The following is a 27,262-nucleotide window of genomic DNA, read 5'->3' as shown; positions in this document are numbered from 1 at the left end:
TGCTGGAGAGATATTGATTGTCTCCTGCTCTTACCTAAACCGTATATTCAAACTCTCAAGCGAAACTGGAAGCATTGTAGTTTATAGTTTATTGTTATATATTGCTGTAATTCAATGGTTATGTTTCAGTTACGTGTCTGGGTAAGATTGTGGCACTTTTTAAATGTTTGTTAGTATTCATGTATAAACTCCAGATGCATGTGTGGGATAGTTTCGAGAGGGCTTTTACGACTGCAGTCTACCTCAGCAATTGTTCAAAACAGTAGTAACCACGAGTCAACTTATTTTCAACCACACTCAAGCAGCCATAGCCAATCATATGGTTGCAGTAAGCTGGGCCCATCATGGTTCATTACTTTAGCCTTGCCAGACTGCCTACACGTGTGTGGTCCAACCACAGCAATACACAATCTTAAATCTCAGTCTCCTTTACAAAATGTTCTTAGGTCTGTTTCACTGGGCCTCTGCCAAACTCATAATTCTGACTGTACACTCCTTCATGAAATGGCCTCATTACTGTATGTGTACAGGGAAGAGCTTGCTGGATGATCTTGTAATGAATCAAGCTGTATTCACTTTCTGTGTTGCATAAGTACTGTACATTTTGATTTCTGCAAACTGCAGTGCTTTAAACCTCTCTGTACTTGTCTCTCTCTCTTGCTCTGTCTCAGATATTTGTAGTCCTTCAAGGCAAAGGACCATGATTTCTCCATGGAGATATATTCACCAAAGTTGGATATCCCAATGAAGTCACTGACCTATCACAGGTTGTATTACTATGCTTGAAATCCTCATCAGTACACTGCTTATTAACCACAGTTACAGAAATATATATTAGAAGAGCAGATTTTCACTGTAAAAGTGAACTCCTTGATTCTGGTAGTGATGACAGCTATTTTTTTGTAGCTATTTTTTTTAGGAAGGAGATAAAAGAAATCAACCGATTACTTATCCAATAAACTGTCTCTTAAATATATATTTTTTTAAACCTTTCATAAATGTTTATGTTTGTAGCAGATACTGAATCATGGGTAATGTGGAGAGTCAGAGTGGGAGCCATGCCTTTTACGGAGACGGTCACCGCCACCTGTCCCGCAAGCACATGTCCCGCTCGCTACGTCTCTCCAACAAACAGTCCTACCGGTCGCGCCCCAATCCGTCAGGCAAAGTGGAACATCGCAACTCGGAGACCAGTACCCGGTCCAGCAGCACGCCCTCCATCCCTCAGTCACTCGCGGACAATGGACTCGAGCCTTTCAACGATGCCAATGTCTTGCCCGACTTCAGCAGTCCCATCTGGGTGGACCGTGTGGCCATGAACCTGCGCCCCATGTCCTTCCATAACGAATTGGCTAACGCTCCAGCAGACATGGAAACAGCAGCAGCCAAACAGACAGGGCAGGGAGAGGCTGCCCGGCAAGGTGATGCCACCCCTCAGCAGAGGACGTCTGACGGGTCAAAAGAGGGCATCAACTTCAAGAAGAAACGCTCAAAGTCGGCAGACATGTGGCGGGAGGACAGCCTGGAGATCTCATTGTCCGATCTCAGCCAGGACAATTTGACCAGTACGGAAGAGATTGTGGATATGACTGATGAAAGGGACTTTACTGACTTTGAGGGGATGTTACAGTCCAGCCCACAGGGTCTGGAACTGCTAGATGGCAACAGAGCTAATTCTCTAGATGAACTATATGGCCCCAAAAGCCCTGCTTGTAGGCAGTCACATGGCCGCTACATCAAGTGGCATAAGGGCGGTGCGGCTGGTGGGGAGAATGAGGATGATAAGATGTTATCGCCACAAGAGGATGATGGCAACACCTATGGTGCATATACACTGCCTTGTCGCCGCTCGCACTGCCTGTCAGAGGGACTAACCAATCATCAAACTGCCATGCAAGGAAGGCGGGCCCAGACCATACAGGTAAGTTAATGTTAATGCTAAGTTAATGCTGAAACATCAACATTTCTAGAACGTTTTTTTCTACTCGTGTCTTACGGCCCTCAAAGCTCCGTGTTCTCAATATGGATGCATAAACATTGGCGCTTCATCCAACAGGCTGCACTGGTGTGCAGCTATTAAAATGGGTTTGCCTGCCATTGTTGTGGCATAATTTAGATGGAGGAAGCAATACTCTGAATTTATTTTGTCTAAGAACATTTTTATAATGAGGCTAGCAGTTGAGTTTGGTTTGAGGTTTAAGCTTGCGTGCTCATCAAGTGACAGCAGAACGCTGACGTTTGCACAATCACTATTGAACGGTACCCTCAAACCAAACAAAGCATTACATTCATTCATTCAGAGTTTTTGTGTTAGGGTTGTTAAACCACCCACAGTTTTTCTTCCCACTCCCTCCTTTCCATGAATATGTGAGTATATGGACGCGTGCTCTGAATGCTCTCAATGGTTGAAGCCCCCATAGTTTTACCACAACACTGCTTTGGCTCAGGAGGAGAGGCCTTGGATTCTTAATGTTTGTAAGAATCCTAGAATTTTCCAGAATTCCTGAATTTTCTGGCCTCCATCAATACATTGTTTGAACACCTCCGTTACAGTGCTACTGTATCTGAGATGTCAGTTCTAACGACTGAGAAGCTCATAATCTTCATACACTCAGCACTTTTTGTGCATTGCTTTAGTGTCTTGTTTTTCTCTGGGTGGCGTCAGATGTTCTAGTTTCAGAAGTCAGTGGCTGTGTGAAATGCACTGGCTCTTTGTTATGCTAATGAGCTGTAACTGACAGAGGAACATAACAGTAAAAATTAGTGTGAGTCAGTTTGTGTGTGTGTGTGTGTCTGCGTGTGAGTGTAAGTCCCTGCCCATGAGGCACCAGCACAAGAGATGAATGGAGAGTCGGGGCTGCTCGGCATGATCATGTGACCATCTGTAGAAGCTTGGTTTGGTGCGACCTCCTTAATCTCCCATCAGCCCCAGCCCCATGTCTGTAGGAGCATGCCAGGAATACAGAGTGGCATTGTATGGACAGGCTGCATCCCCAACAGGGTAGCAGCTCTCCAGCAAATTTTAAAGCTTTCAAAGCTCCATCTCCAGATTTGGAGTTTGGTCAGGCACAGGTAGACAAACCGTAGAGTGTAGAACATGTTTACTTCACAATTTCCACCATGTCCTCTGCATCTGAAGAGACAGAATGTTCTTCAACCAAGGTAGGAGCTTGCTTGCGTTGCTGAGTCACCAAATGGTTCAATTTGCAGTTTGTGTTGCCTTAGTTCTAAATGAACCATGCTTGTGTTACGGTAAGTGTAAGAGAGTATAAATCTGCTCTGGTGGTCTCCGTGTGCAGGATGTCACGGCGGGAGAAGAGAGCGAGTATGAGGACAGTGGCATCGACAGGCTGACTGCCGAGAGCGAGTCTCAGCACCAGACGCGCCGCTACAAAACCATGTCGGCCTCCTTCTCCATGTACTCCACCCAGGGTGGGGGAACCTTCGCTGGCAGCGACAGCGGCAGCAGCAGCGGGGCGGGAGCCGGCGAAGGCGTACAGGGGGTGTACGAGAACTTCCGGCAGGAGCTGGAGAGGAGCTCATGCCAGACGGAGTGTCCCGAAGAGGGGGGCTCAGGGCTGAGCGATGAGCAGAGCAGTGGCACCCTGAGCTCCGCCTACCACACAGACCCACTGCTCAATGTCGTCCAGGGGACGGTTCGCAAGGCTGGACGCTTGTCTGTCAAGAACTTTTTGGTGCACAAGAAGAACAAGAAGGTGGAGCTGGCCACACGCCGCAAGTGGAAAAGTTACTGGGTTTCTCTCAAAGGTGCGTGCTGCATCTAGTCAAGTGTTCAGAAAGAATACATATAGGTAATGGTATACAGGGCATGTTCAACAGTGCTAAACACTTTTCATTGGACAATATCGATTTACCCTCATAGTTAATTTAAAACAGGTGAATTTGGTATGCATGTATGCAAAGACTATTAATTACACATTAAGGGAAAAGGGATAATGAAAAGGGGTTCAGTATGTTAGTTATATTGATTATAATGTGCATTGGGCAGCATTTGTAAATATTTTGTGAAGTCTCTTTATGACAGTGTTTCATCTCTCCTTCATATTCTACTTTAGCATTGCATTTATGTTCTGTATTTATGACTTCTTTATTTATACTTTGGGCTGGTGAATTGAATGTGCAGAATACACTTGGAGGCAAACGTGTAGGAATGAGTTATGTCTGCAGTTTTCCAAAGCTACATAGCAAATCTGAAGTGCATTACAGGGTCTTGCGACTGATGGCGCTGCACTGTGTTTAAAATTAAATCAGTGCTTGAATGACGCCAGTTTTCCTTTTAGAATGCAAACCTGCACTTCTTAATGTTGGCCACTGGAGAGCAGAATTAAATCAATAAAACCCATAAAAGTGACTTATTTATTTGATTTCCCCTTGCTTTTCTCAGAAAGGATTCCTTTAAGACCACAAAAGCAAATAGTTTTCTGGTAAATTAAGTGGATGTATTATTAGCAGACGTTTAAATCGATCTGTGTTCTGGCCTGTCCTTTTAGGATGCACCCTGTTTTTCTACGAGACGGATGGGCGATCTGGTGTTGACCATAACAGTGTCCCTAAACACGCAGTATGGGCAGAAAACAGCATTGTTCAGGCTGTCCCAGAACATCCCAAAAAGGACTTTGTCTTCTGTCTGAGCAATTCATTGGGAGACTCATTTCTGTTCCAGGTTGGTGACTCACAGGCAAGGTCTACACTAATCACACAATGAAGATCTACCACTTCAGTTCTAATGAGTGAAGGAGTTGCACATACCTGTGACTATTCACAAACAGATACAGACGCAGTCTCGTGCAGAACTGTACCTCTTGTATTATACAGTGAGTCTGTAAGAAAACCCCAAAGACTTGTTTTTTTATTAAGCATTTTAATTGTTTGTGTAGACCTGCAGTCAGACAGAACTGGAGAACTGGATCACAGCCATCCACTCAGCCTGTGCCACGGCGGTGGCCCGCCAACACCACCGCGAGGACACTGTCCGGTTCCTCCGGGCCGAGATCAAGAAACTGGAGCAGAAGATTGACATGGATGAAAAGATGAAGAAAATGGGTGACATGCAGCTCTCTGCTGTCACTGATACCAAGAAGAGGAAGACCATACTAGATCAGGTGATGCATGGCCGCGTGGTACCATATTACATGAGAATGAGTTTCATCTGGGCTTTGTGGATACGTGTCAATTTTTCACACTTACCAGATGGACTTGAAAACTTTACTAAAAACTTTTTCTCGTCCTACAGGGGACGTATTATTGGGAGTATTATACCTTGAACTTGCTTGCATGGATCAATGTGAATATTGTCAACAGACTGATTAACAAGCCTGAATAGGGAAAACAAAACCACTAAAGAATTGCTATTTTGTAGAGTGTGCATTCAGACATCTCCCTGCGCATCACCTGCACTAATGCCCTGCCACAGTTTGAATAGGCTTCAGTAGATTTCCATGACTCTTCAAAATGGATATTGAATTTTTTTTTTTTTTTACCTCGATACACAATTTCAGTTCTGTTACCTGTGACGTTGATAGAATTGCAATTTCATTCTCATCATTAATTCAAAGATTCGTATTAAAGTTAATGGGTGTTTACATGCGAAAAGAGAGATCGGATGGCCTTTGTTTCCAACTGGAAGGTGGTGGCGGTGTATTTGGCAGTGTCAGGTTTCACATTGTGTTCTTGTGAATGGAAGTAGGGCTGTTCCTCTGAAAGCCCAAGCTTTCCTTGCCTTCTGCCTGCCAGTGGAATGTGCTTTATTGTTCTCTTCTCTTCTCTGGGTTACTTGGCAGAGAGTCAGGCCCCTCCGCAGTATCTCAGTATCTGTATTCCCCCCCCCCCCCAAAAAAAACATTGCTGGGTGACTGAGGGGGGGCGCCCCAATGAACGTTTACAATGTGTTGTTCCACTAGCCCTGAAAACAACACGCTCTTAAAGCACAGGCTGGGTCAGCAGCAGCACTTGTCGGAAGAGAGCCACGGAGCTTCTTCAGTTCCTTAAATGGCCCCGCGTCCTTGTTCTCGTGTCCAGAGAGAATCAATCTGAGCTAGCTTTGAAAAAAAACAACTCTGCTAAGTAATTCAAACCTGCGAGCAATGTATATTTTCTCTTCTTCCTCGGCTGATAAAGTCATTTCCTGATTTATTTTGTTATTCACTCATGTTTTAACTGAGAATGAACTCTTCCTTTTTTTTCCCTCTCTTTTTGGACAGATTTTTCTGTGGGAGCAGAATCTGGAGCAGTTTCACATGGATCTTTTCCGTTTTCGCTGTTACTTAGCCAGCCTACAGGGCGGCGAACTTCCCAACCCCAAACGTCTACTGGCCTTTGCCTCTCGTCCCACCAAACTGGCCATGGGCCGGCTGGGTATCTTCTCTGTCTCCTCCTTCCATGCACTGGTAACTACACTGCCGCGTATACTCTTAATTAAAACCGCCCTGTCATTCCAACCTTTCTGACATGAAACTTTTTCATCTGTGTCGGCATCAGTTTCAATTATTTTATATTACAGCGTAACCTGGTTTATTTGGGTACTTTGACTGACCAGATGTATAGAATATGTATTTATTCATAAATATGTCGATCATCACACAATTTCTGTTTGTACAATTTGCATTTGAAAGTGTGTAATATCATATTAGTGCATGCATATTGCTTCATTTGAAATATTCTTTTATTTGAAATATTCCTTCATTTTACATTTAAAAATGTTAGTATAATGTTGTCCGAATCCTACACACCTGCTTTATACGTTCATTGTATTCTTCGTGTAGCATTTACCACCTACAGATCATTTCCTTAATCCTATGAAAATATGAATTTTTCAGGCCATAACCAGCTACACAGAGAGATCCTGTTCTCAGGTCAGAAATAATAACCGAAGCTGTTGAATGAGAGAAAAGAGCTGCTAATTTTAACTGTTTTTACCCATAAAACATTTTAGGTCACCTGTTTCTTGCCGCCTCTCCAGTGTTGCCGTGGTAGAGTAATTGATTCTGACACGAAGACAGTATGCGTTGGTAGATGAGGATATTTTACTCTTGGAAGTGGGCCACAGTCTGGGCCGATCAATACCATCCATGTTCTGAGCCACCCACACGAGCTGCCGTTAGAGTGGGTGTGTCAGGATAGAGGACAGGGGAACAGAGGGATCTGAAGTAGAGGTCTCCATACTCTATATTATTAAAATGTTTGTTTGGTTTTTTCTTATCTTTTTGCCATCACTTTGTTTTTAAGCTGTTCTTGCTCTTCAGAACATCTCAACCTCGCTTTGGTTTTGAAAGGAAGGAAGAAGGAAAAAGAGAGAGAGAGAGAGAGAGCAAGCGAGAGAGAGGCAGAGAGAGACAGAGAGAGAGAAAGAGTGGGACACAGAGATGTGTACTCAGGATAAATTGAAGCGTCCTACACACAGAGTTAATTCCACTTGAAAGACTGTTACATTAGTGAGCAGTAGCCCAGAGACCATGCATGGTTGGTAATAAATGGATTGCATTTCTTTGAAAGAGCAGGAGCAAGGGCGCAGTTCTCTGGCAGGAAACGACAGAAAACGTCAGTACGTGTTGAGCGCAACAAACACGTACAGTTTGTGAGTGATGAAAACTCAGGAAGTGTATAATTTATTGCCCCACATTCTCATTTTCACTCAGATGGAGCGATGTACTGTATATAACATACATAAAAAAAAATGAAATGATGACGTCACTTCAGCTGGGTTGACGCTTCAGAATATTATTTATCGCGTAACCTCAGCAAGGATGAAGACAAATATGTTAGATCTGCTTTCAGGTTTTACATGTTTGATTAAACGATGACCTGACTGAAGCAGATAGGTACACCCTGAGCGTGAAGATCCGTTTCTGTACGTTTGGGATTTTAACGTGGGCCTGTGTCGTCTCTTTAGGTGGCAGCACGCACCGAGAGCGGAGTGAGACGGCGCACGCACGCCATGTCCCGTTCCTCCAGCAAACGCAAGAGCAGGTTCTCCTCTCTCTGGGGCCTGGACACAACTTCCAAAAAGAAAACCAAAGGCCATCCCAGCATTAACCAGGTGCTTCGCAAGGACGTGGTCTCTCTCGGTGTCTTTTGATTGACAGTCTGTTTTTTTTTTGTGTCCGTTTTTACCACCGGTCTTAAATTAGTTCCAGATAAGCTTTTCCAGGTGCTTTTAATTACTGTGCATCAAAAATGCATATTATAAACTTCGGGATTAAAATATAATCCCTGCATTGCTGCGTTAGAGTAGATTACGGACTCATTAGCATTTTCCTGCTGCAGGTGTTTGCAGATGGCGAGGAGCCGCCGAAGAAGCCTATGGACAGCATGTGTGAGGATGCTGCCACGGAAACGGCGGTAAGCAACAAAAATTTGTCCTCATATATCACTCTCTAGTAGTCATAGAAACGCCCCATCAAGAAGACAGAGAGACTTAATGTTCTTGGTAAAAAAAAAAAAAAACAGGACAACATGGTATACATTCGCAAATCAATTCACAGTACAAGACTCAAGCGTGCTCAGGGTTAACTGAACAACACCAGAGAGTCCTCATTATTTGTAAAAGCATTGTACATTACTGGGAACTGATAGGGATTCATTCTGTCTAATTTGTTGGCAGGGAGACTGAAGCACACTTAACATTAGCGCTGAAGAGAACAGTGGCATTGCCAACATTACTGTCACATAACAGTGGCTCTGAGATGACATCTATCACCCAGCAGTTCAGATATCCACAGCCAAGAGATAAACATTACTGTAGTCTGATTTACGAATATCCAAAATTAGCTGAAAGGGTGAGATCATTTCCTGTTCTTTTTTTTTTTTTTCTTTCTCGATCTGATTCATCATAAGACAGCACTTTCCACCGTAGGCCGGTCACTCTGTCCATTGTTTCAGTTTTTATTATGAAATAAAGAGCTGAACTGCCGCAAGTGTAATTACAAAGCTTCATAAACAAATTATCACCTGTTTACCTATATTGCATCTGTAACCCGTTATTTGTACCAGGTCTTTTCATTGAGGAGTTCACTACTTGATAAGATTTTACATGTTCATTAAACATCCAGGACTAGCCACCTATTATTTTGCTGCTTTATCCTTGGTTTAGGAATTATACAGTACTAAGTACGGTGTCAAAAAAAAACCCCCAACTAAAATTCAGCTTTTAAAGCTATGCATGTATTTTTCTACTCTTTCCTTTTCGTTTTGCTGCAGAAAGGTGAAAAGGTTCCTGTGAAGAGCCTGTCAAGACACAGCGGGGATCACGACATTTGGACTTCAGACCATCTCACCCCGTCCTGGGTGTGTCTGCCAAACGACCAGCCTGTGTTAGCCATCATCCAGCCAGGAGAGTCCGCTCTGGACGCACTGGAGACCATTTGCAAAGTACAGTCAGCTACTACACTCTTCATTCTTCATCTGAATTTCAACTTTTGGAAAGAATTTTTATAGACCTATATATATATATATATAGATATTTATATATATATATATATACGCACACACACGCACACACACATATATCTTTAGAACACTCCTCAAATGGACAGTTTTTATATGTGGGCTTCTTGTATAGTTTCAGTGCTGCAGTATAAAGAGATTTCTGGAAAGGAAATGCATTTAAAGTAATCTTAGTGTGAAGAAAGGCTGCATCCTCTCCTTGGCTCTTTGATGAACTTACTTTTTGAAGTCCCCGCTGTTTCATTGACAGCTCATGGCGTAGAGATTTCTTTACCACATACTTTCCATTCCACTCACATCCTTCCATAACCTGACTCAAAAGTTCACTGCTGTAACACATTCACCTTTTTTTTTTTTAATATTCTGGTTTCACCTAACAGAAAAAAAAATCCTGACAATGAATTTAACACACAGTCTCTTTGCACAAGGTCATTTATGTGTGGGTATTTCATCATTATGTAAAGGAACCTAAATCTTTAGTGTATGCTGTTTTGTTTGTTCTCTGATGGAGACATTATGCTCAGTCCAGAATTCAAATGCTTAAATAACTCAAACTAAATGTTTGTAGGAGCCTCTTTGCCATCTGGCTTGCTGTAAGAAAGTGTACACTTGGCAGAAGAACTCTTTCCTAAAAAAAGCTCTATCTTCTTTTTTTGCCTCTTTTTCGGCCAAACTCTGAAGGCACACCAACTGGATCCCACCAAACATTACTTGCGGCTAAAGTTTCTAATAGAAAACCAAGTGCAATTCTACATCCCCAAACCTGAAGAGGATGTGTATGACCTGGTAAGTGCCCCCCCCCCCCCCACACACACACACACCACACACCACACCACACCCCCACAGATAAGCTTATCTGTCATATTCCCCCCTCAACTTACAAATCCAAACTGTCAGCTCTGCATCCTCTCATGCCAAAAGCTCTTTCTCTATATCAATGGATTAGAGTCACCATTTCAGGCCCTCCAGACATCCTTTTAGATTCATGTGATGTTGAATGCCATGTGCACTGAATCTTCAATGACTGAACGATTTTGAAACTCTAATGTCTTGCATATAGTCACGGTCACGGCGTATTAAAAGCCCTGTGAAGTGATTACCATGGTGATTATGAGTTGGAGCATTGTTTTCAGTGCACTAGAACCTGGACTTTTCTCCCAGGGACACGAGGTTGTGCCTTATTTACAGAACCGCACGAAGCATTGCGGCGGGCATCTTTGCATACTGCTTTAATTTGGTCTTGTCTGTGTATGATGTGGTTCAGGTTGTGCTTCAGTGACTCATAGCTGTCTTCGCCCGGAATACAGGCTCAGCAAAAAAAGCAAAAACAAAAAAAAAAAAAGAAAAGAAAAAGCAATGATGTTTCTGGCGCAAAGTGCATCTCTGCAAGCTGTTTGTTCAGTCCCATCGCTTTGAATGTAGAATATCAAAGCGCTGTGCCTTACCGTCATTAACAGACTCGCTAGAGAACGACTCTTTGTCGCACTGGGGAATGCTGAATTCCGAAAAAAAAAAAAAAAAAAATCGACACATGTGTTTCATATCTTCCCAGCTTTATAAGGAGATTGAGCTGTGCTCCAAGATTAAAAGGGTCATCCAGTTTGACCGTGATGAATCCTGCATGATTGGTTACGGTAAGATGCGTATTAATTTCTCTCTTATTCTTGTGCCATTCCAATTACTTTACTCAATTTTAGAATCTTAGGCTAAGTGCTAAAAATTTGTATTTGAATCCATTAGTCTCTCTCTCTCTCTCTCTCTCTCTCTCTCTCGCACACACACACACACTTCTGACTAATTGTCTCCTCTTCACTGATTGGAGATTTTTCTCACTCTTCAGTGTACTGAACTATGTTATCAGAGGCAGATGGCTGTCAAATGATCTCTTTCTCTTTCTCTCTCTCTCTCTCTCTCTGTCAGGTTTCTCTATTTCAGTGGTGGAGGAGGACAGTGTTCAACAGCTCTACATCACTGATGTGAAAGCCGGAGGATTAGCCTTTGCCAAAGGTTCACTATCTCTCTTCTCTGCGTAATTAGTTTTTCCACAGAGACATAGGCATGTTCCCTAAGTGAATGGGTCTCTATGGGAGGCACCAAGCACTGTCACAAGACCTCAAGTCCCATTAGACTTCAGACAGCGCGCAGACTGTAAAACAGCTACGCGGCACAATATGTTACGTAACCCATATAGAGAGTTCTCTACGGGGGCTCAAGGAGACGCGAATGAGAAATGTGTGGTGACTAATGCTCGAGCACGGAGGCGGGCAGGAGAGAAAAGAGAAATACCTCTACGTGACCCGAGTGCCATTAATAGACCACGTGCATCATCACATTATTTACACTCGGCGCCTTAGCAAAGTATTCAATATCGCACCTATTTGTCAAGCGCGTTACATTCGGTTAGCATCGAGGCTTGGTCTGGTGCGACTCTGAAAACGCATTCGCATTGACACGCCAATGTGCGGTGAAGAAAGCGTGCTCCGCGTCTGACCTCAATGTTAGATTTGACAGCGGGGTGGGGGGGCCGCGGGCAGAGGTGTTGCTAGCTTATAATCACAGCTGTGTAGCTCTCTGTGATATTTCTTCCAGCCCAGAAAACTGGATCAGACCCCTGAGTTTTTGTTTTTTTTTTTGCATGAGGCAAGAAGATAACGACAGCAGATTTAGTCCAGAAAATGTTTTTTTTACCTACAGCAACACTGGAGATTTTTATTTAATTTAGTATAAATAACATAAAAAAAAAAAAAAAAAAAAAAAGCAACAACCCGGAATGCATTTCTATCACACATATTCCCGTTCAGTCTTAAAAACAGTATTGGGCTTTAATGGCTTTGTTGACTCATAAAACTCATTAGTATGCATGGGGTATAGTAATATGGTTCTACAAAGATATTTATATGAGGAGTTTCAAGCTTCTGTTATGGGTGATTGTGCCTGTAGGAAAGCAGTTTGCATAACATGCACATCCCCTTTTTTCACGCATCAAATGTTCACAAACATCTAAACTGCAAAACTGTCAGTTCAGATGGCCCCATGAACAACTCCCTCTTTTAGTGCGAAATTTTTCTGCTCGCTTGATTCAGAACAGCATACAATGAACGGCGCAGGTGGAACGATCCGTAATAGCTTTAATAGAATTTGACTGGAAGCACATTTCTTAACCCTGTAAAAACCCGACTCGTAAATAAAATTCCAGTTTTTTTTTTTTTTTTTGTAAAATGAAATCTTGAATTGGATCTTTAATTGAAAATCCTATTTAAAAATCTCATTTTCTTAACGGGTCAGATTTCATACGTTAAGAATCTTGTTGAGAGATGACTACTTGGAAGACCTTGTTTAACACTCCGCGCTATGAATGGACTCTTTCACTAAACGTCTGTATTCTCCCTGTACCTTTCTGTATAGGACTGAATGCAGGAGATGAGATTCTCCAGCTGAATGGGAAAGACTCCAGCAGTCTGACCTTTGCCGACATGAAAGCAGCCTTCTCGCATGTCTCGCTCTCTCTAACAGTAAACACACTGCCCCCTGTGGACCGTCGACAGCTCTGCTATCTGCCCCCACGCCGGTCAGATGCCGCTGATGAGCTCTATACCGACATCTTCTCCCAGAGTCAGGGTCAGTGAAGAACTTTTCAGTTAACATTACGATATAAAGTTCTAACGCTGTTCTCTCTGGTTCTTCACATCACGGTATTCTGTTCTAACACGGCCTTCTACGGTTTGGTTCTCTACAGAGGAGATTTTAGACGACGGCGTTGGCCTTATTTTGGAGTTCTCAGGGGACAGTCTCGATGATGACTCAGAACTCTTCAGGGAAAGTGAAGAATGTGGCAAGGTAAGGAGTTCTGACCAGTGCTCATTAATCCACAGTACAAGTCATTTACAGATGTACAGTACTATGCTATGGTTATGGCTGGATTCATTTTATGGTATAAGATTTATGCCTTGTTTTGGTACCTCAAATGTCACGGATATTTTGGGTAGCAAAATACACTGATCTAGGTAGGTAATGAGACAGTTTTTTTTTTTATTCATGTGTTTATCACTTCGCTCTGTATAGCTTTGGGAATCAACAGTTAATTGCATCTTTGCTTAGACTCTGTGCACTCCACAAGAAAATTCAGTCTAAATGTCTACTTTGTATTCTGTTGCTTCAGCAGAAGAGACAGGAAAAATTTTTCTGTTTCTGGCTGCTTCTCATCCTGTTACAATCTACTTAGAGGCCGCACAATTGCATTCTGGAGCCTGTTTTTTTTTTTTTTTTTTTCGTAGGACATGCAACTGTAGATGGAAGTTTGCCTCATTTTTACCTCATTTCAGTTATCGGTAAAAGGATGAATTCTAATCAAAGGAAGATGAGATGGCAGTTTGTCTTTTTCTCTTTCATTACTGAGGAAGCCTGATATGGCAGGTGCCTCTGTTGTCTTATCTTCTAACGAAATGACTGTTTGAAATCTCCTCAGTGCATCTGTCTTAATGCCTGCAGCCATGGGGATTGATGCTAATTAGTCAGTTTGATGGGAGTACCTATGATATGGATGTCCTTTTGATTCGATTCGCATTTTAATTGCTTGATCATGGATTGTAATTAAGATCGTTTTATTCTCGAGTCTTTTAACTCCAAAACAGAGAGGAGGGAGGCAACAGACAACACGAAATAGCCAGTCGCTCTGCTCAGGGTCATAGCTTGAGTTTTTCCTTTGTTAAGTGCTCAAAAAGAAACATAATACAACACGATAAGGGGGGTTGGGGTGGGGTTCTGTACTAAGAACATGTAAGAACACGCATGTTCACAGCGATATGCCAAGTCACGAATACGAGAAAGAGAACACATTCAAGAGCGTACGCAAGTGCGCTAACATCTGTTGCCGCAAACGTTAATTGCTCCTAAATATTTATGCAGGGCATGAACGGAGAACACACATCTGAAAAACATGAATTCACTCGCAGTGTTGCACATCCAAATGGAAAGAAATGCTGTGTACGTTTACCTTTCATTCATCTAGCAGGCGCTCATATCGATAGAGGGAACTTTTGACAACAACACCATTTCTGTGTCCTACATGCATCCAAAATAAGCAGCATCTGATGCTAAGATTAAGGAGGAGTTGACAGTTTGTTGTTTTGTTCCTTGTGGTGGCTATGGGACCGCTAACGGGTTTAATGAGATTAAAGTAAAGCACGGAAGCTCCGGCTCATGGCGACTGACGGCTTGTCAGGGCACAATGCCGCGGCCCGTGTAAGAAAACACGTGCTCGGTGCTTGTCTTCTTAGATGGCTGAAGGAGAGATATTGACATGCTTAGTCTTATCCGCTCCCTGCTTCATCCCCTCAACCAGAAAAGTAATACCATAACCTGAAACGGAATTTTCAAATACCCTAAGATTAAAATTATACTCAAAGCTCATATCACACACTCTTGGGTGCAGCGTTCAAGTGTGCATGGGATTAAAATTCATACAAGAGGTTAGCCACTTCTGAGTTGACTTTGTACAGCTGGTGAATGCAAAACAACATAATGCAGGAATGTGGGATAGCATGGAGATGGCTTTCTTTCTTTCTTTTTTTTTTTTTGGTAGTGCAGGTGAGGTAGCTAGTGAAGGCATTTCATTGTCATTGTTAGAGGCGCACTATTTTGTTTAATTGGCAGTCATGTAATTTTGTGACTTCTTTTTTATGGTAATTACTATTCTCATGTGTTTGAGAATGATCATAACCATAATATATATAATAATATAAAAACTAAAACTAAAAAAACACTTGCGCGCTCATTCTTGCTAAAGTATTCGGACCAGTATGAACTATTAGAGTCGGCTTGTATCAGCTGAAAGTCACTTTATTTTGTATGAACTTCCAATGCCATTTTTGCATCTATCCTGTACCGCTTTACAGAAGACCCCACGGGGTAGGTCAGCCTTTCACTCAAGTGTTACTCGACAGATAAGGACAGCTTATAGCTTCATATTGCATAATTCATTTTTATGTCTGTTTTATTCAGAACAAAAGTACTTGAGGGTGAAACTGATGAGTTTTTAGGGTTAGCATCGGGTTTACCGATTCCTTAGACTGACGTGTGAGCACTGGTGTGTCCCACGGCAACAGCAGCTGTTTTCATCTTATTGAGTGAATTTGACACCTAATGCAGTTGAGCACTTTGCCCAAAGTGATTTAACTGTTCCATGACTTTGCAGTAAGTTCACTTTTCTGTCGTGCATTCTCATCGGCGTGTTTCTCTCCCCGCTCTCCCCTGTTGTGTTTTAACATGTAGACCGCGTGCTTCACGCCGGTGGCATGGGAACTGACTGAAAGTCATTAGCGCGGGGTTGAGCTGTAGCCGCAGTCTGGACACTAGCGCTCAGCGTGTGTTATCATTCACATACAGTACTTCTCTCCTGGAGTGCCTGCCCACGGAAGTGTCGCGGCGCCTCCACAATCGCTCATTATATCCTGAAGTCTGTTTCTCACCCGTCTCCATCCTCATCTTCATCTGACCAGCCTGTGTAATGAGCAGCCTGATAAAAGTGATGCCTTCAGTGTGCAGGCTTCTCCCGCACTGGTTCCGATCTCGCCGAGAAACGCGGCAGTATGAAAGGTCCCGGTCTTGAGAGCTCGTGTTTGAATACTGTACCGCTAGAGTTTTGGGATGGATTCTTTTCCCTCGTTTTTGGGATGGCGTTTGTGCCTCTCTGCCCCCCCCCTCCCCCCCTTGCGTGATCCTTTGCATCCGCAGCCCGCTCCGTCACTCGCTCACACCTACTCCCTCCCTCTCCATCTCTGTCGCTCTCTCTCCCTTTTCGAATCCTGCATTGATATTCCGCTGCGGTGGAGCTTGCTCTAGCCAATCCCACACAACAGCAGCAACCTTGCAAAGGAGAGGAGACTCCCTCCCTCCCTCCCTCCCTTTCTCCCTCCACTTCATCTCTCTCTCGCTCTCTCTCCGCTCTCTCTCCCTCCCTCTCTCCTTTCATCCTCACAGCTCACGCTGGACATGAGTGTTATTATGGGGCGTTGTTTACACTGCTAGTGCGGTCGGGAGTTTGGCAGTTCCTCTGTCTCACTGTGCCTGCTCATAGCCAGACCATAGAGGAAAGAGAGGGAGAGAGAAAGAGAGCCGGATTTTCAGTAAGGCTCACATTCACAACACAGAGAGAGGCGAAAAGAAAGGGTGCAGGAGGAGAGTTGGAGGGACTTAAAAGTGGAGGTGGGCGAAAGGAAAAAAGGCTTAGCCTGGCTCCTGTACTTCATCACGATTGCCGCGGTGGCTTTTCTATTGTTTTTTTTTTTTTAATTTGTTGTTGTTGTTGTTGTTGTTTTTGTCTTGGTATCGAAACAGCATAAAGTGAGGGGATGTATTGGAGAGAGGCACTGTAGGGGCTGCCGTTTCTCACAGCAGGAACCACAATTGGACACTTGTGACTGACTGTGTCTTTCTCTCCTCCTCTAAACCGGGTGGTATTCCTACACCTAGCCATGTCCGTCCTGAAATGGAGCAAACACAGCAAACGTTCGACTGAGTCGATCTATGACGTGCTGCACCTGGTGAGCTTGCTCTCTTTCTGTCTTTCAGATCAGCTTAACCGGTTTGCTATCATTGCCCGCTCGATTCTCCGTACTGTCCTGTCAGTGGACGGCCGGTACGACCAGTAGTGCTGATTGTCTTTCTCAGACTTTTACAGCTTACACCTGTCTGTTATCCTGTTGGGTAATGGAGACACGACTTCCTGTATTGTTTGTGATGTCCTGATCAATGCGTGGTCAGTGTTTCTGGAGCCTCTAGGCTGTGCCTCCAGCTGGTGCTCAGCATCGAAATGTACCATTTCCAGGTTTTTTTTTTAACCTTTAAGAGTACCTGTGCATTTGTGGCTGTATGTATGCATGTGTGTGTGTGTGCGCGTGTTCGCATGTGTGTGTATGTGTGAATGCATGCTTGTGTGTGTGTGTGTGTGTGTGTGTGTGTGTGTGTGTGCGCGTGTGTTTACTTGTATGTATGCTGAGTGTGTGGTGTGTGTGTGTGCGTGTGTGTACATGCGCGTGTGTTTTGAGGGGAGGATCGGTTGGGGCATTGCGGTGTGCATTATCCTGTAAATACAATTTAAAGAAATCGATAACAACAACAAGGTTCTGGCACATTAGGGATCAAGCACTTAAACTATTAAAGAATGCCCTCAGTCTTCATTACATCCTTCATCAAACTTAACTGATACACTCTGCATTAGCTGAGTGATGCCTCTGGCTCTGCTCTGCCAAGCTGCAGGACGATCTGAGAAACAGATTCAGCTGAGACTGCGTGACTGCGTGACCTTTGCTTTCTCTCGGTAGATTCACGGTCTTATCTCTGCGTGTCACGATGGAGTCACGGAGCTCTTCTCTGTCTCTCTGTCTTTGCTCCCGTGGAGGACGCACAGAGAGGGTAATAAATACTCTTAGACGGTGCTTTTTGTGGGGGGGTACACGTCCCGGTTTGCAATACCTTGGATGTACAGTGCTTGGCCTTTTCTGATTGTTTACCTTTTTTCGCTGGCTTTCATTCGGTAATGATCATTTACTTCTGAAATTTCCCCCTCTGCATTTGTTCATTCATTTTATCACACATTTGACAGTGGATGACATAAGAAGAAACACACAGATGATCTCTCTTCATTTTAATCCCCTTTTCTTCCAATATATGAGCCACTTCCCACGTATTTCTGTTCCCCCGTGGCTTGCATAGCTCCCACACCGGCTGTGCAGGGCACTGTTTTTGTATTTAAAAATCTCCCGAGTGTCCGGAGAGCGTGTGTTTTATTTTTGGCCCTCTTAGATAATTGTTGGTGTATGAAAGTTCTAATTACACACTCTGATTTGAACTGGAACTGTGCGTGGATGGATTGATATCAAACCACTGTGTTTGGTGTTTGTTTACATCACAGCGTTCCTGTGTTGTCTTAGATAAACTGAGACCTGTTTGCTAAGATTTTTTTTCTTTTTTTTGCTCCCAGGTAAGGGCCAAACGATATTCTGACGGATAACTATATATAGCCATGCGTGTAGGATGTGTACTGTTGCCTTGATCTGCCAGTCTTTGTTGTGATCTTTCCCGTCGGTCTTTGAGTGAGACTTTGCCCGAGGGCGTATAATGAACGTTGGTAAAGGAAAGACCACTGTAATATTCACCCTTTGCTCCCAACCCGTGGAGGAGGAGGAGGTCCAAAACACAATGTGCTTTTTCAGAGAGCAGGAAGAGCTGGGGTCTGATTTGAAGAACAGTGGAGACAGTGAAAGAAAGCACTAAAATGTTTCTAGCTCGTAACAAGCTGGAGTCAATTAACCTTCTTTTCTGAGCAGTGTAATCCCAGTACATGTCTGAAAAATGCAGGTGCATTGTTATATTCATTCACCTGTGCTTTGTTTACACGCTAAGAAAGAAATGCAATGCGCTTACATGTATCTTTGATTCATATAATGGTATGAACCCGTACCCTATTTATGCAGTGATACGTTTTATAATTTATGAAAACAGTGTGAAATCAAACTAAATTATTTTGTGGAGAGAATAGAACGCACAAAAAAGTATTCTAAGGTTCACACAGAGAAATATCTGCCTTTTTTGACATTCGTTTATTAAAGAACATTTTGTGCTAATACATATATATATATATATATATATATAATTTGCCAAGTCCTGGCAGAGAATCAGTTCTGAACTTCCTGTCTTCATTAAGACTGGCATTCAGTGACTGCTAGCTCAGTCGGTAGGATGTTGTAGCCCCAACATGTCTATGTGTTGACTGATGCTCGTGTTCTGTCAGTTTTTTCTTTCTTTTTTTTTTTTTTTTTTTACGTAACACTGGGACATTTGGGCTCTGGTGCTATGACGCCCGTTTCTACGGCAACGCATTTCTGAGGACAGGTGCTCATATTTTGATTTTGATTCAGGAAGAGGAAAAAGAGATCAATACACCACCAAGCTGTCAGTGGGAAGAAAAACACAAGAGAGAGAGAGGGAGTGAGTGATAGAGAAAGAGAGAGCTGAGAGAGTGACAGAGGGAGGGAGAACTAGTGTTCTGATAAAGAGAGAGAGAGAGTGAGCGATAGAAAAGGAGAAAGAGCTGAGAGAGTGACAGAGGGAGGGAGAACTAGTGTTCTGATAAAGAGAGAGAGAGAGAGTGAGTGATAGAGACAGAAAGAGCTGAGAGAGTGACAGAGGGAGGGAGAACTAGTGTTCTGATAAAGAGAGAGAGAGAGAGTGAGTGATAGAGACAGAAAGAGCTGAGAGAGTGACAGAGGGAGGGAGAACTAGTGTTCTGATAAAGGGCGGCTGAAAATAGAACAAACGAGTGAAATTATTTTTTTTAGCGTGCCTCTCTCTCTCTCTCTCTCTCTCTCTCTCTCTCTCTCTCTCTCTCCCCTCTCTCACTCTTTCTCTTTCCGTCCTGCCCGAGTGATCAGTATTGAGAAGACAGGCATATTAATCTATGCTTAGCAGCAGAAGACAGTGCCAAGTGTAAGTTGTGTTGCTCGATGTGTGATGCTGCGAGTGTGCTAATGATGGCAGATGTCACTGTCCTCATTACTGTACATCCTCTCCACCCTCTGTCGCTTTCAGGAGAGAATGAGTGTCACTCATGTTTTTGGTCATTCTCTCTCTATCTCTCTCTCATTCCTCTCTCATTCCTCTCTCTCTGTCTCTCTCTCTCTATCTCTCTCTCTCTCTTCCTCTCTCTCTCTCTCTCTCTGTCTCTTATCCTGTCCATCTCACTTGCTAGAGCACCGAGCAAGTTGCCGCTTTCTGCCGCAGCCTCCATGACATGAATCCTTCGGAGGCCAGTTCCCCGTCGCCCAGTCCGGACTCGCCCCACCCGCCCACCGCCACCCCGCGCCAGCTCTCCGACGCGGACAAACTCCGCAAAGTCATCTGCGAGCTGGTCGAGACGGAGCGCACCTACGTCAAAGTCAGTATCGCTCTTCCGCATCTGTCCGCGCATCGAAAACATCGGCTCTGCGTGTTATATCCACTTACATTAAATCCTACTATGAGATTTTCTTTATGCTGCCTTAAATATGATTTACTGTTTTCTGTGACGCATTATAACACGCCAGGACAATGTGTTAATCTAACTTTCCATTAGTCAGCGTGTGGCGTGACTGAGCCTTCGGCCGAGTGGATGCTATATCTTTACTGTGAAAATGTGGAAACTGTTTGGGTGATCCATGGCTGCTGTCAAAAGCTTGATCAATTTAGAGCCGGGTCCATGTCATTTATGTCTAGTTGTTCTGTAACCTCTCTATGAATGACTGCTTCCCTCTGGGAGGTAGTTGTGGAACACAGCTGAGTCCCTGAGGTGCCTAGCCTTATTCTAGGCTCTTTGAATCATAGTAACTGGGTTAGTCTGTGGATAAGGCAGCAAAGGAAAAAAAAAAAAAAGACACATTCACACTGTGAATGCTATTTGATGCAGAATAGCACGCAGTAGATCTGAAAGGTTAATCATTAAGTCATTTTTCACTCAAAGCAGGGGTTTTGGTTGCATTTTGTGAACTTAAGCTACCCAAAAACCTCAGGGCCTGTTAACTGCAGCTTCTACCTCAGATCAAACATTAATTTGGCAACAATGCCTTGTCATGTTAATATCTGCCTCACTTTAAGAGAATTCTAATATTTACTCAGTGCAAAGAGTACAAAGGCTTACACCGCGCACTGTGTAAGAGATACTCGAAGTAATGAAACGCTTTGAGCTTTATCTGTTGTCAGTGAGTGTATGTTTGTCTTTACTCACTGTGTATATTCAGCTTTGAAACACGAGCTTTTCTCTGTTTTCTCATAATTCCAGGATCTTAACTGCCTCATTGGAAGGTACTTAACACCACTCCAGAAGGAGAGTTTCCTCAGCCAGGACGAGGTAAATCAAACATTCTCCCCCTTCCCTGAGCTTTTGAACCCGACTGAGGGGCGAAAACTCGTTTTTGTTTGAAATGGCAGCGGAGTTTCAAACAGCATATCCTGGCCTGGGAAATGCTATTTCATAATCATACACTGGCTGGCTGAGGATGTTGTGTAGGAGGAGAAGAGAGGAGAGGGGGGGAGTAGGGAGGAGGGGGGGGGGGGGGGTTGAAGACAAGTGTGGCAGTCTCAGCAGAACTGTATTGGAAATAAAACACAGATGCTCTAGATTATGGAAATCCATCACTGGCTCTGTGATGATGTGATCAGTGTTTGTGGTGCATTTCAGACTAGATCAGATTAAACATGGAGAAGCCAGATCAGCTACAATGAACAGGCTAGAAAAGCTGAAAAACTGCTGAACTAAAAGAAACAAACAAACAAACAAATAAATAAATAAATAAACAGCAGATTCTTTTTATGTATGAACACCTATGTCTTAGTTTTTTATTTATTAAAAACGTTAAATACCTGAGAGGTGAGAGGTTGTACCATGGACAATCAATACCTGATCCAGAAGCAGCAATATAATAATTACGTTTTCGTTGTATTTAGTTGAATCAAACCATGTCAGTGATATATTTTTTAATAACTTAATGATGGCCATGACGATACGTTTGCCGTGTATAATAATATGTTTATAAAAAATAGCCACCAAAACTTTATGTTCTTTGTGGCGAAACAGCCTGTAAATTTAAAAAAGATTTCAGTGATGTCCAGGCTTTGGTTGGGAAGGATACTAAGCTCTTCTGGTGGTGTAATATCGTTATAGCTTGATGTACTCTTTGGGAACCTGCCTGAGATGGTGGAGTTCCAGGTTGAGTTTCTCAAGACCCTTGAGGATGGGACAAGATTAGTTCCAGACCTGGAGAAGTTAGAGAGAGTGGATCAGTTTAAAGTAAGTACCAGCTGGAGAGAAGGAGAGGGAAAAAGCAAATGAAATGCTTTGAAATTCTAATGAAGCAATGTTTCTAACCTGATCGTTTGATGCAGCTAAAATGTACCGATAGTCACGCACGTGTGGGATGTATTGAATATCGCGATACAATGCAATTTTCAAATCCCAAGGATACGAGGGTTTTAGATCTAAACTTCATTGTGTAAGAAAAAAAAGAAATAAATAAAATAAATCTGAGGATGGTTATAACCTCAATGCTGTTTTTTTGTAGCTATTTATTAACTACTGTTTTCTTTTTTTTAAGACAGTAGCCGGTTGTGTTATGTTAACACCACACCAGGTCCGTTTAATTGTTTTCTGTAATCAATCTGCTCTCTGTTCACTCTTCCAGAAAATTCTCTTCTCCTTGGGCGGCTCCTTCCTCTACTACGCCGACCGTTTTAAGATCTACAGCGCTTTCTGCGCGAGTCACACCAAAGTCCCCAAAGTCCTGGTCAAAGGTACATAAATTAGGACTTCAAAGAACATTCCACTTTTTAGGCATAGACGTAGATCTTCCTCCGTATCTACCGGCTGCAGCGCAGCTTAATGCTCCTGCTGCATCCTGCTTCACTGCGCCGTAAATCTGAGGGAGGTGTCAAACTGTCAGGAGAAAAATCTGACCTCCCATAATACTGTTGCCCCAGGTAAAGAAAACGGGCCAACTTTTGCTCCTCCACTTAAATTTGTTCTCTGCTGGATCTGGACCCATATGCTTTGGGTCAATAGAAGCACAGAGAAACTCATTTAAATTATGTACTAACGTATTGATTTTAGTCTCCCAGTGAAGCGTAGCGATTCTCCTGTAAGTTTATGAAGTTTTAGAGTGAACAAAAATTTAACAAATGATTAAAATGTATGAGTACGAAACATGCCAATAGTACTGAAAAACCTTTAAAACAAGATACCTAATCAAAATTAAATGAAGTTATGAGATTGTGGTGAATGTCTGTAAATCTCACGATTGATTGTCATGTTGATATTCGCTGTGTATGTGCGTGCGTGTGCATGTGCGTGTGTGCTTTTGTGTGTGTTTGTGTTGAAAAGCCAAGACAGATCCTGACTTCAAAGCCTTTCTGGATGAGCGTAACCCAAAGCAGCAGCACTCTTCCACACTGGAGTCATACCTGATCAAACCCATCCAGAGAGTCCTCAAATACCCACTCCTACTGAGAGAGCTCTACTCTCTCACGGACCCTGACAGCGAGGAACACTATCACCTGGATGGTGAGGCCTGTGTGTGTGTGTGTGTGTGTGTGTGTGTGTGTGTGTGTGTGTGTGCGCGCGTGCGTGCGTGCGTGCGTGTGCCTGCGTACGCGCACATACATATGTTTTTAGCATATCTATATTTGTGTGATTACGTGTGCACATGCATGTCTCTGTTACTGTGTCTGCTTGTGTGTAAGCATATGTGTTTGTGTGCGTGAATTCGCACCTCTGTTTGTGTTTGTGTGCACAGTAGGTGTGTGTGTGTGTGTGTGTGTGGGGACACACACACGTGTCAGGGCGTCTGGGTGTGACAACGGGCCTGCTTAACATTTGAAAAACCTTGTTTGTGAATTCATGCGACGCTCTCCTCCCCCCCCCCCCCCGGCCGTCTTGAATAAATGCTCCCCTCTCCCATTGTGTGCAGTTGCAGTGAAAGCCATGAACAAAGTGGCCAGTCACATTAATGAAATGCAGAAGATCCATGAGGAGTTTGGCGCTGTGTTTGATCAGCTCATTGCCGAACAGACCGGAGAGAAGAAAGAGGTAAGATGGGTGTTACCTCAGGCCTGTTTAGATGAGTCAGTTCCCTCTGTTTATTTTACTAAGCATGCCCACCCCCCCACCCACACGCTGTCTATCACAACACTGGAGTTTTAACACAACCTGATTGTCAGATGATGCAGCAAGTCATTCTTTTACACTGGAATTCACGACACAGCGCTCAACAATACAGAGTCCAGTTTTATATTTGGAGTTGTTCATAGCTTTGTATGTATGTCATATATTCATGTTTAAGCACCGTGTAACTTAAATAAATTGCGATGTTACACTTTCAAATGGCACTCATAGAATGTAAAAAAAAAAAAATCTATAGCAAATTTTATAAAGTAACATAGGAACTGTATCTTATCCAGGTTGCTGACCTGTCGATGGGGGATTTGCTCTTGCACACAAACGTGACATGGATCAATCCGCCGTCTTCTCTCGGAAAGTGGAAAAAGGAGCCACAGCTGTCTACATTTGGTGGGTTTTGTGCACTAGCTACCTCTGATTAGCAAAAGAATCCAGGCCAGACGCCTGTTTTCCTTTTTTCAGAAAGAGAGAAGTGGATAAAGTTTAAGACATAAAACTGTTTTATCAGCATTTGCACTGAACAAAATCAAAGTCTTGTGAAATAGACCCGAGTCTACTCAAATAAAACTGCTTTACTTGACGTTCTCTCCCGATGCTTCGTGAAAATTTGTTGTGATTTAGTTCTTGTGCCTTTATAGATTTTTTTCTGTATTTACTGCTAAACCTGATAAACAAATATTCCTTTAATCTGTCATGTTTATTGTATAGTCGATTAGATTACTGGCAATCTCCTGCTGTTTCTAATCCTGCGTGATTTTTTTATTCTCTGTTTTTCTCTTAGTTTTCAAAACTGCCGTGGTCTTTGTTTGCAAAGACTGTTCCAAACAGAAGAAAAAAATCGTAAGTGTACTTCTCTTTATATTTAACATCCCTCACTAAAGAGGTGTGGAAACTCTCCGAATAATCCTGCCGCTCTAGCCATTAAGTGCTTGTACCTTTCATTTTGTTCAAGTGTTTTAAAACCGGCTCAGTGGGCCATTCACTGTTCTCATTCAGAGCCGCTGTACACAATATGCTCCCACACTTTAGTGCCATTACCGTCCGCAGCATCTACATCATCTAAATCATATTTTGGAAAAAGGGGTTGCATACTTTGTTTGGCATGGTCTGTGTGTTTGTATTACATAGTGGGCGATGTGTAGCATGTATAAATTTATCTGAAAATCAATCTCTCTCTCTTTCTCTCTTTCTCTCTCTCTGTGTGTCAGGGTGGTTCACACAGAATGTCTGTTTCGGGAGAAGAGAAAGATCCTTTCCGCTTTCGTCACATGATCCCCACTGATGCTCTGCAGGTCCGAGCTCTGTCAAATACAGGTATTCATATCCATCTGTGGAAATGCTATGCAGTAGCTGTGCAACACCCTCATGAGGAACACATATTAATGCCATAGGGATTTATTCATATATAAGCTTCGTTAAACAATCATAAAGCTTAATCCCTTAATTATCCGGTATTTAAACACACGATACACGATTGAATCCGTCCTCCTAACTTCTGTTTAATAACTGTGTCTGTGCTTGTGCGTGTGTGTGCATGCGTGCGTGCATGTGCATGTGTCATTGTGTATGTGTGTGTGTGTGGGTGTGTGTGTCTGTGTGTTTCCTATGGCAGATGGAGAGGGCACAGCCATGTGTGAGATAGTCCATGTAAAGTCTGAATCAGAGGGCAGGCCTGAGAGACTTTTCCACCTCTGCTGCAGGTAAGTATCTCACAGCCAAATAGAACTATTCTCGCTGCCTAATGCTTGTTTATTAATATTCATATAATTAAATGTATATCACCCTGTTTAACCACAAAATCCCTTTACACTGGTGCCTGTATGTTTGACAAAAACGGGGCAGCTTTGTTATGTATATGAGCCTCTAGTTTGGCTGAATGCCTTTTTGTGATGAATGTCTTTGGCCAGGCAAAGGCAAATAAAGGATAAATTTTCCATTACTGTACTGCAGTTACCCAATTACCATCCATTTATTACTGTCTGAATTACAGGCTGTAATTTTAGCTCTGTACACGGTGTCCATTTATTTTGAATGTGTTTACATGTAATTGGTTCGTAAGTGAGTTGAATGCAGTGAGTTTACTGATTGACTCTGTTTGCTTGAACAGTTCTCCGGACAGTAAGAAGGATTTTCTGAGGACGGTTCACTCCATACTACGGGACAAACAACGCAGGCAGCTACTGAAGACTGAGAGTTTGCCCCTGAACCAGCAATATGTGCCCTTTGGGGGCAAACGCTTGTGTGCCCTGAAAGGTGCCCGCCCCGCCATGAACCGAGCAGGTACAGAAACGCCTACACTCCAATGAAATATTGCCAAACATAACAATGTCAAAAATCAACAAAAGATGTTTCCTGTAGAGTATATAAATTGCAGTACTCCTGACGTAATTGTTTACAAGGCGTAATACTCTGACGGTTTCCACATGCTGAATGTACTGTAAACGTCCTAATGGACGTGTGTAACGCCCTCATTTGTCATTCGGTGTAGTATCCGCTCCGACGAGGACGCTCGGCAGGAGGAAGCTGGTGAGAAACCGTTTCACCATCGACACGGACATCGTCTTCGACACAGACGCCATCGGTGAATCTCTCAGTCAGTCACCTCACGCCCAAAAGCCCCAATCCAAACAGCCTCAGGACCAGCAGCAACAGGAGCAGCCCTCCGCCCCCCCCGCCGACACCGACCGCTGGGTGGAGGAACAGTTTGACCTGGACCGTTACGAAGACCAGGAGGACGTCAAAGAGACAGACATCCTGAGTGACGACGATGACTTTTGTCAGTCTGCCGCCAGCCCCTCCACCGAGCCGGACCTGGAGGGTCCCGTTTCAGCCCTGTCCCTGGAGTCTGGCACGACAGACGGAGAACAGGAGGGAGAAGCGGAAGAGGCGGAGGGCAAACTGGCCGAGGACGCGGAAAACTACAAATCCCAGTCACCCCCTGCCAATACGCACGCTGTGAAGCTGTCCGCCGTGGGGAAGCAGTGCGCCATGTCTGTCGCGAGCGTGGACGAACAGGGACCCGCCGAGGACGAAGTCATCTGGGTACGTCGCGATGACAGCACCCCAGACGGCGACAAACAGACAGAAACCCAGAGTTAG

General features: G+C 43.5%; 1 protein-coding gene across 1 annotated transcript; it reads left to right on the top strand.

The window, feature by feature from the left end:
• The first annotated feature begins 1,027 nt into the window (after positions 1 to 1,027).
• On the top strand, positions 1,028 to 27,262 carry LOC115814386 (T-lymphoma invasion and metastasis-inducing protein 1-like). The gene is made up of 25 exons (XM_030777212.1): positions 1,028 to 1,921; positions 3,300 to 3,768; positions 4,512 to 4,684; positions 4,899 to 5,123; positions 6,222 to 6,407; positions 7,910 to 8,056; positions 8,284 to 8,358; positions 9,217 to 9,387; positions 10,144 to 10,248; positions 11,015 to 11,096; positions 11,383 to 11,469; positions 12,868 to 13,080; positions 13,199 to 13,299; positions 20,210 to 20,395; positions 21,275 to 21,343; positions 22,157 to 22,282; positions 22,674 to 22,782; positions 23,369 to 23,548; positions 23,955 to 24,073; positions 24,445 to 24,553; positions 24,945 to 25,003; positions 25,372 to 25,477; positions 25,776 to 25,863; positions 26,271 to 26,443; positions 26,652 to 27,262. The coding sequence occupies exons 1-25, from the start codon at positions 1,028 to 1,030 to the stop codon at positions 27,260 to 27,262; spliced, it is 4,863 nt and encodes a 1,620-aa protein (XP_030633072.1).

Source organism: Chanos chanos, chromosome 6 (assembly GCF_902362185.1).
Source record: "Chanos chanos chromosome 6, fChaCha1.1, whole genome shotgun sequence".
Lineage (NCBI taxonomy): Eukaryota > Metazoa > Chordata > Actinopteri > Gonorynchiformes > Chanidae > Chanos > Chanos chanos.
The sequence above is the reverse complement of the archived record's forward strand: the minus strand, read 5'-3'. Positions and strand labels throughout refer to the sequence as shown.

Coding starts and splice junctions, on each gene's coding strand:
- LOC115814386 (XM_030777212.1), top strand. CDS start 1,028: ATGGGTAATGTGGAGAGTCAGAGTGGGAGCCATGCCTTTTACGGAGAC. Junction 23,549..23,954: donor GGAACACTATCACCTGGATG/GTGAGGCCTGTG, acceptor CATTGTGTGCAG/TTGCAGTGAAAGCCATGAAC. Junction 26,444..26,651: donor CCCCGCCATGAACCGAGCAG/GTACAGAAACGC, acceptor CATTCGGTGTAG/TATCCGCTCCGACGAGGACG.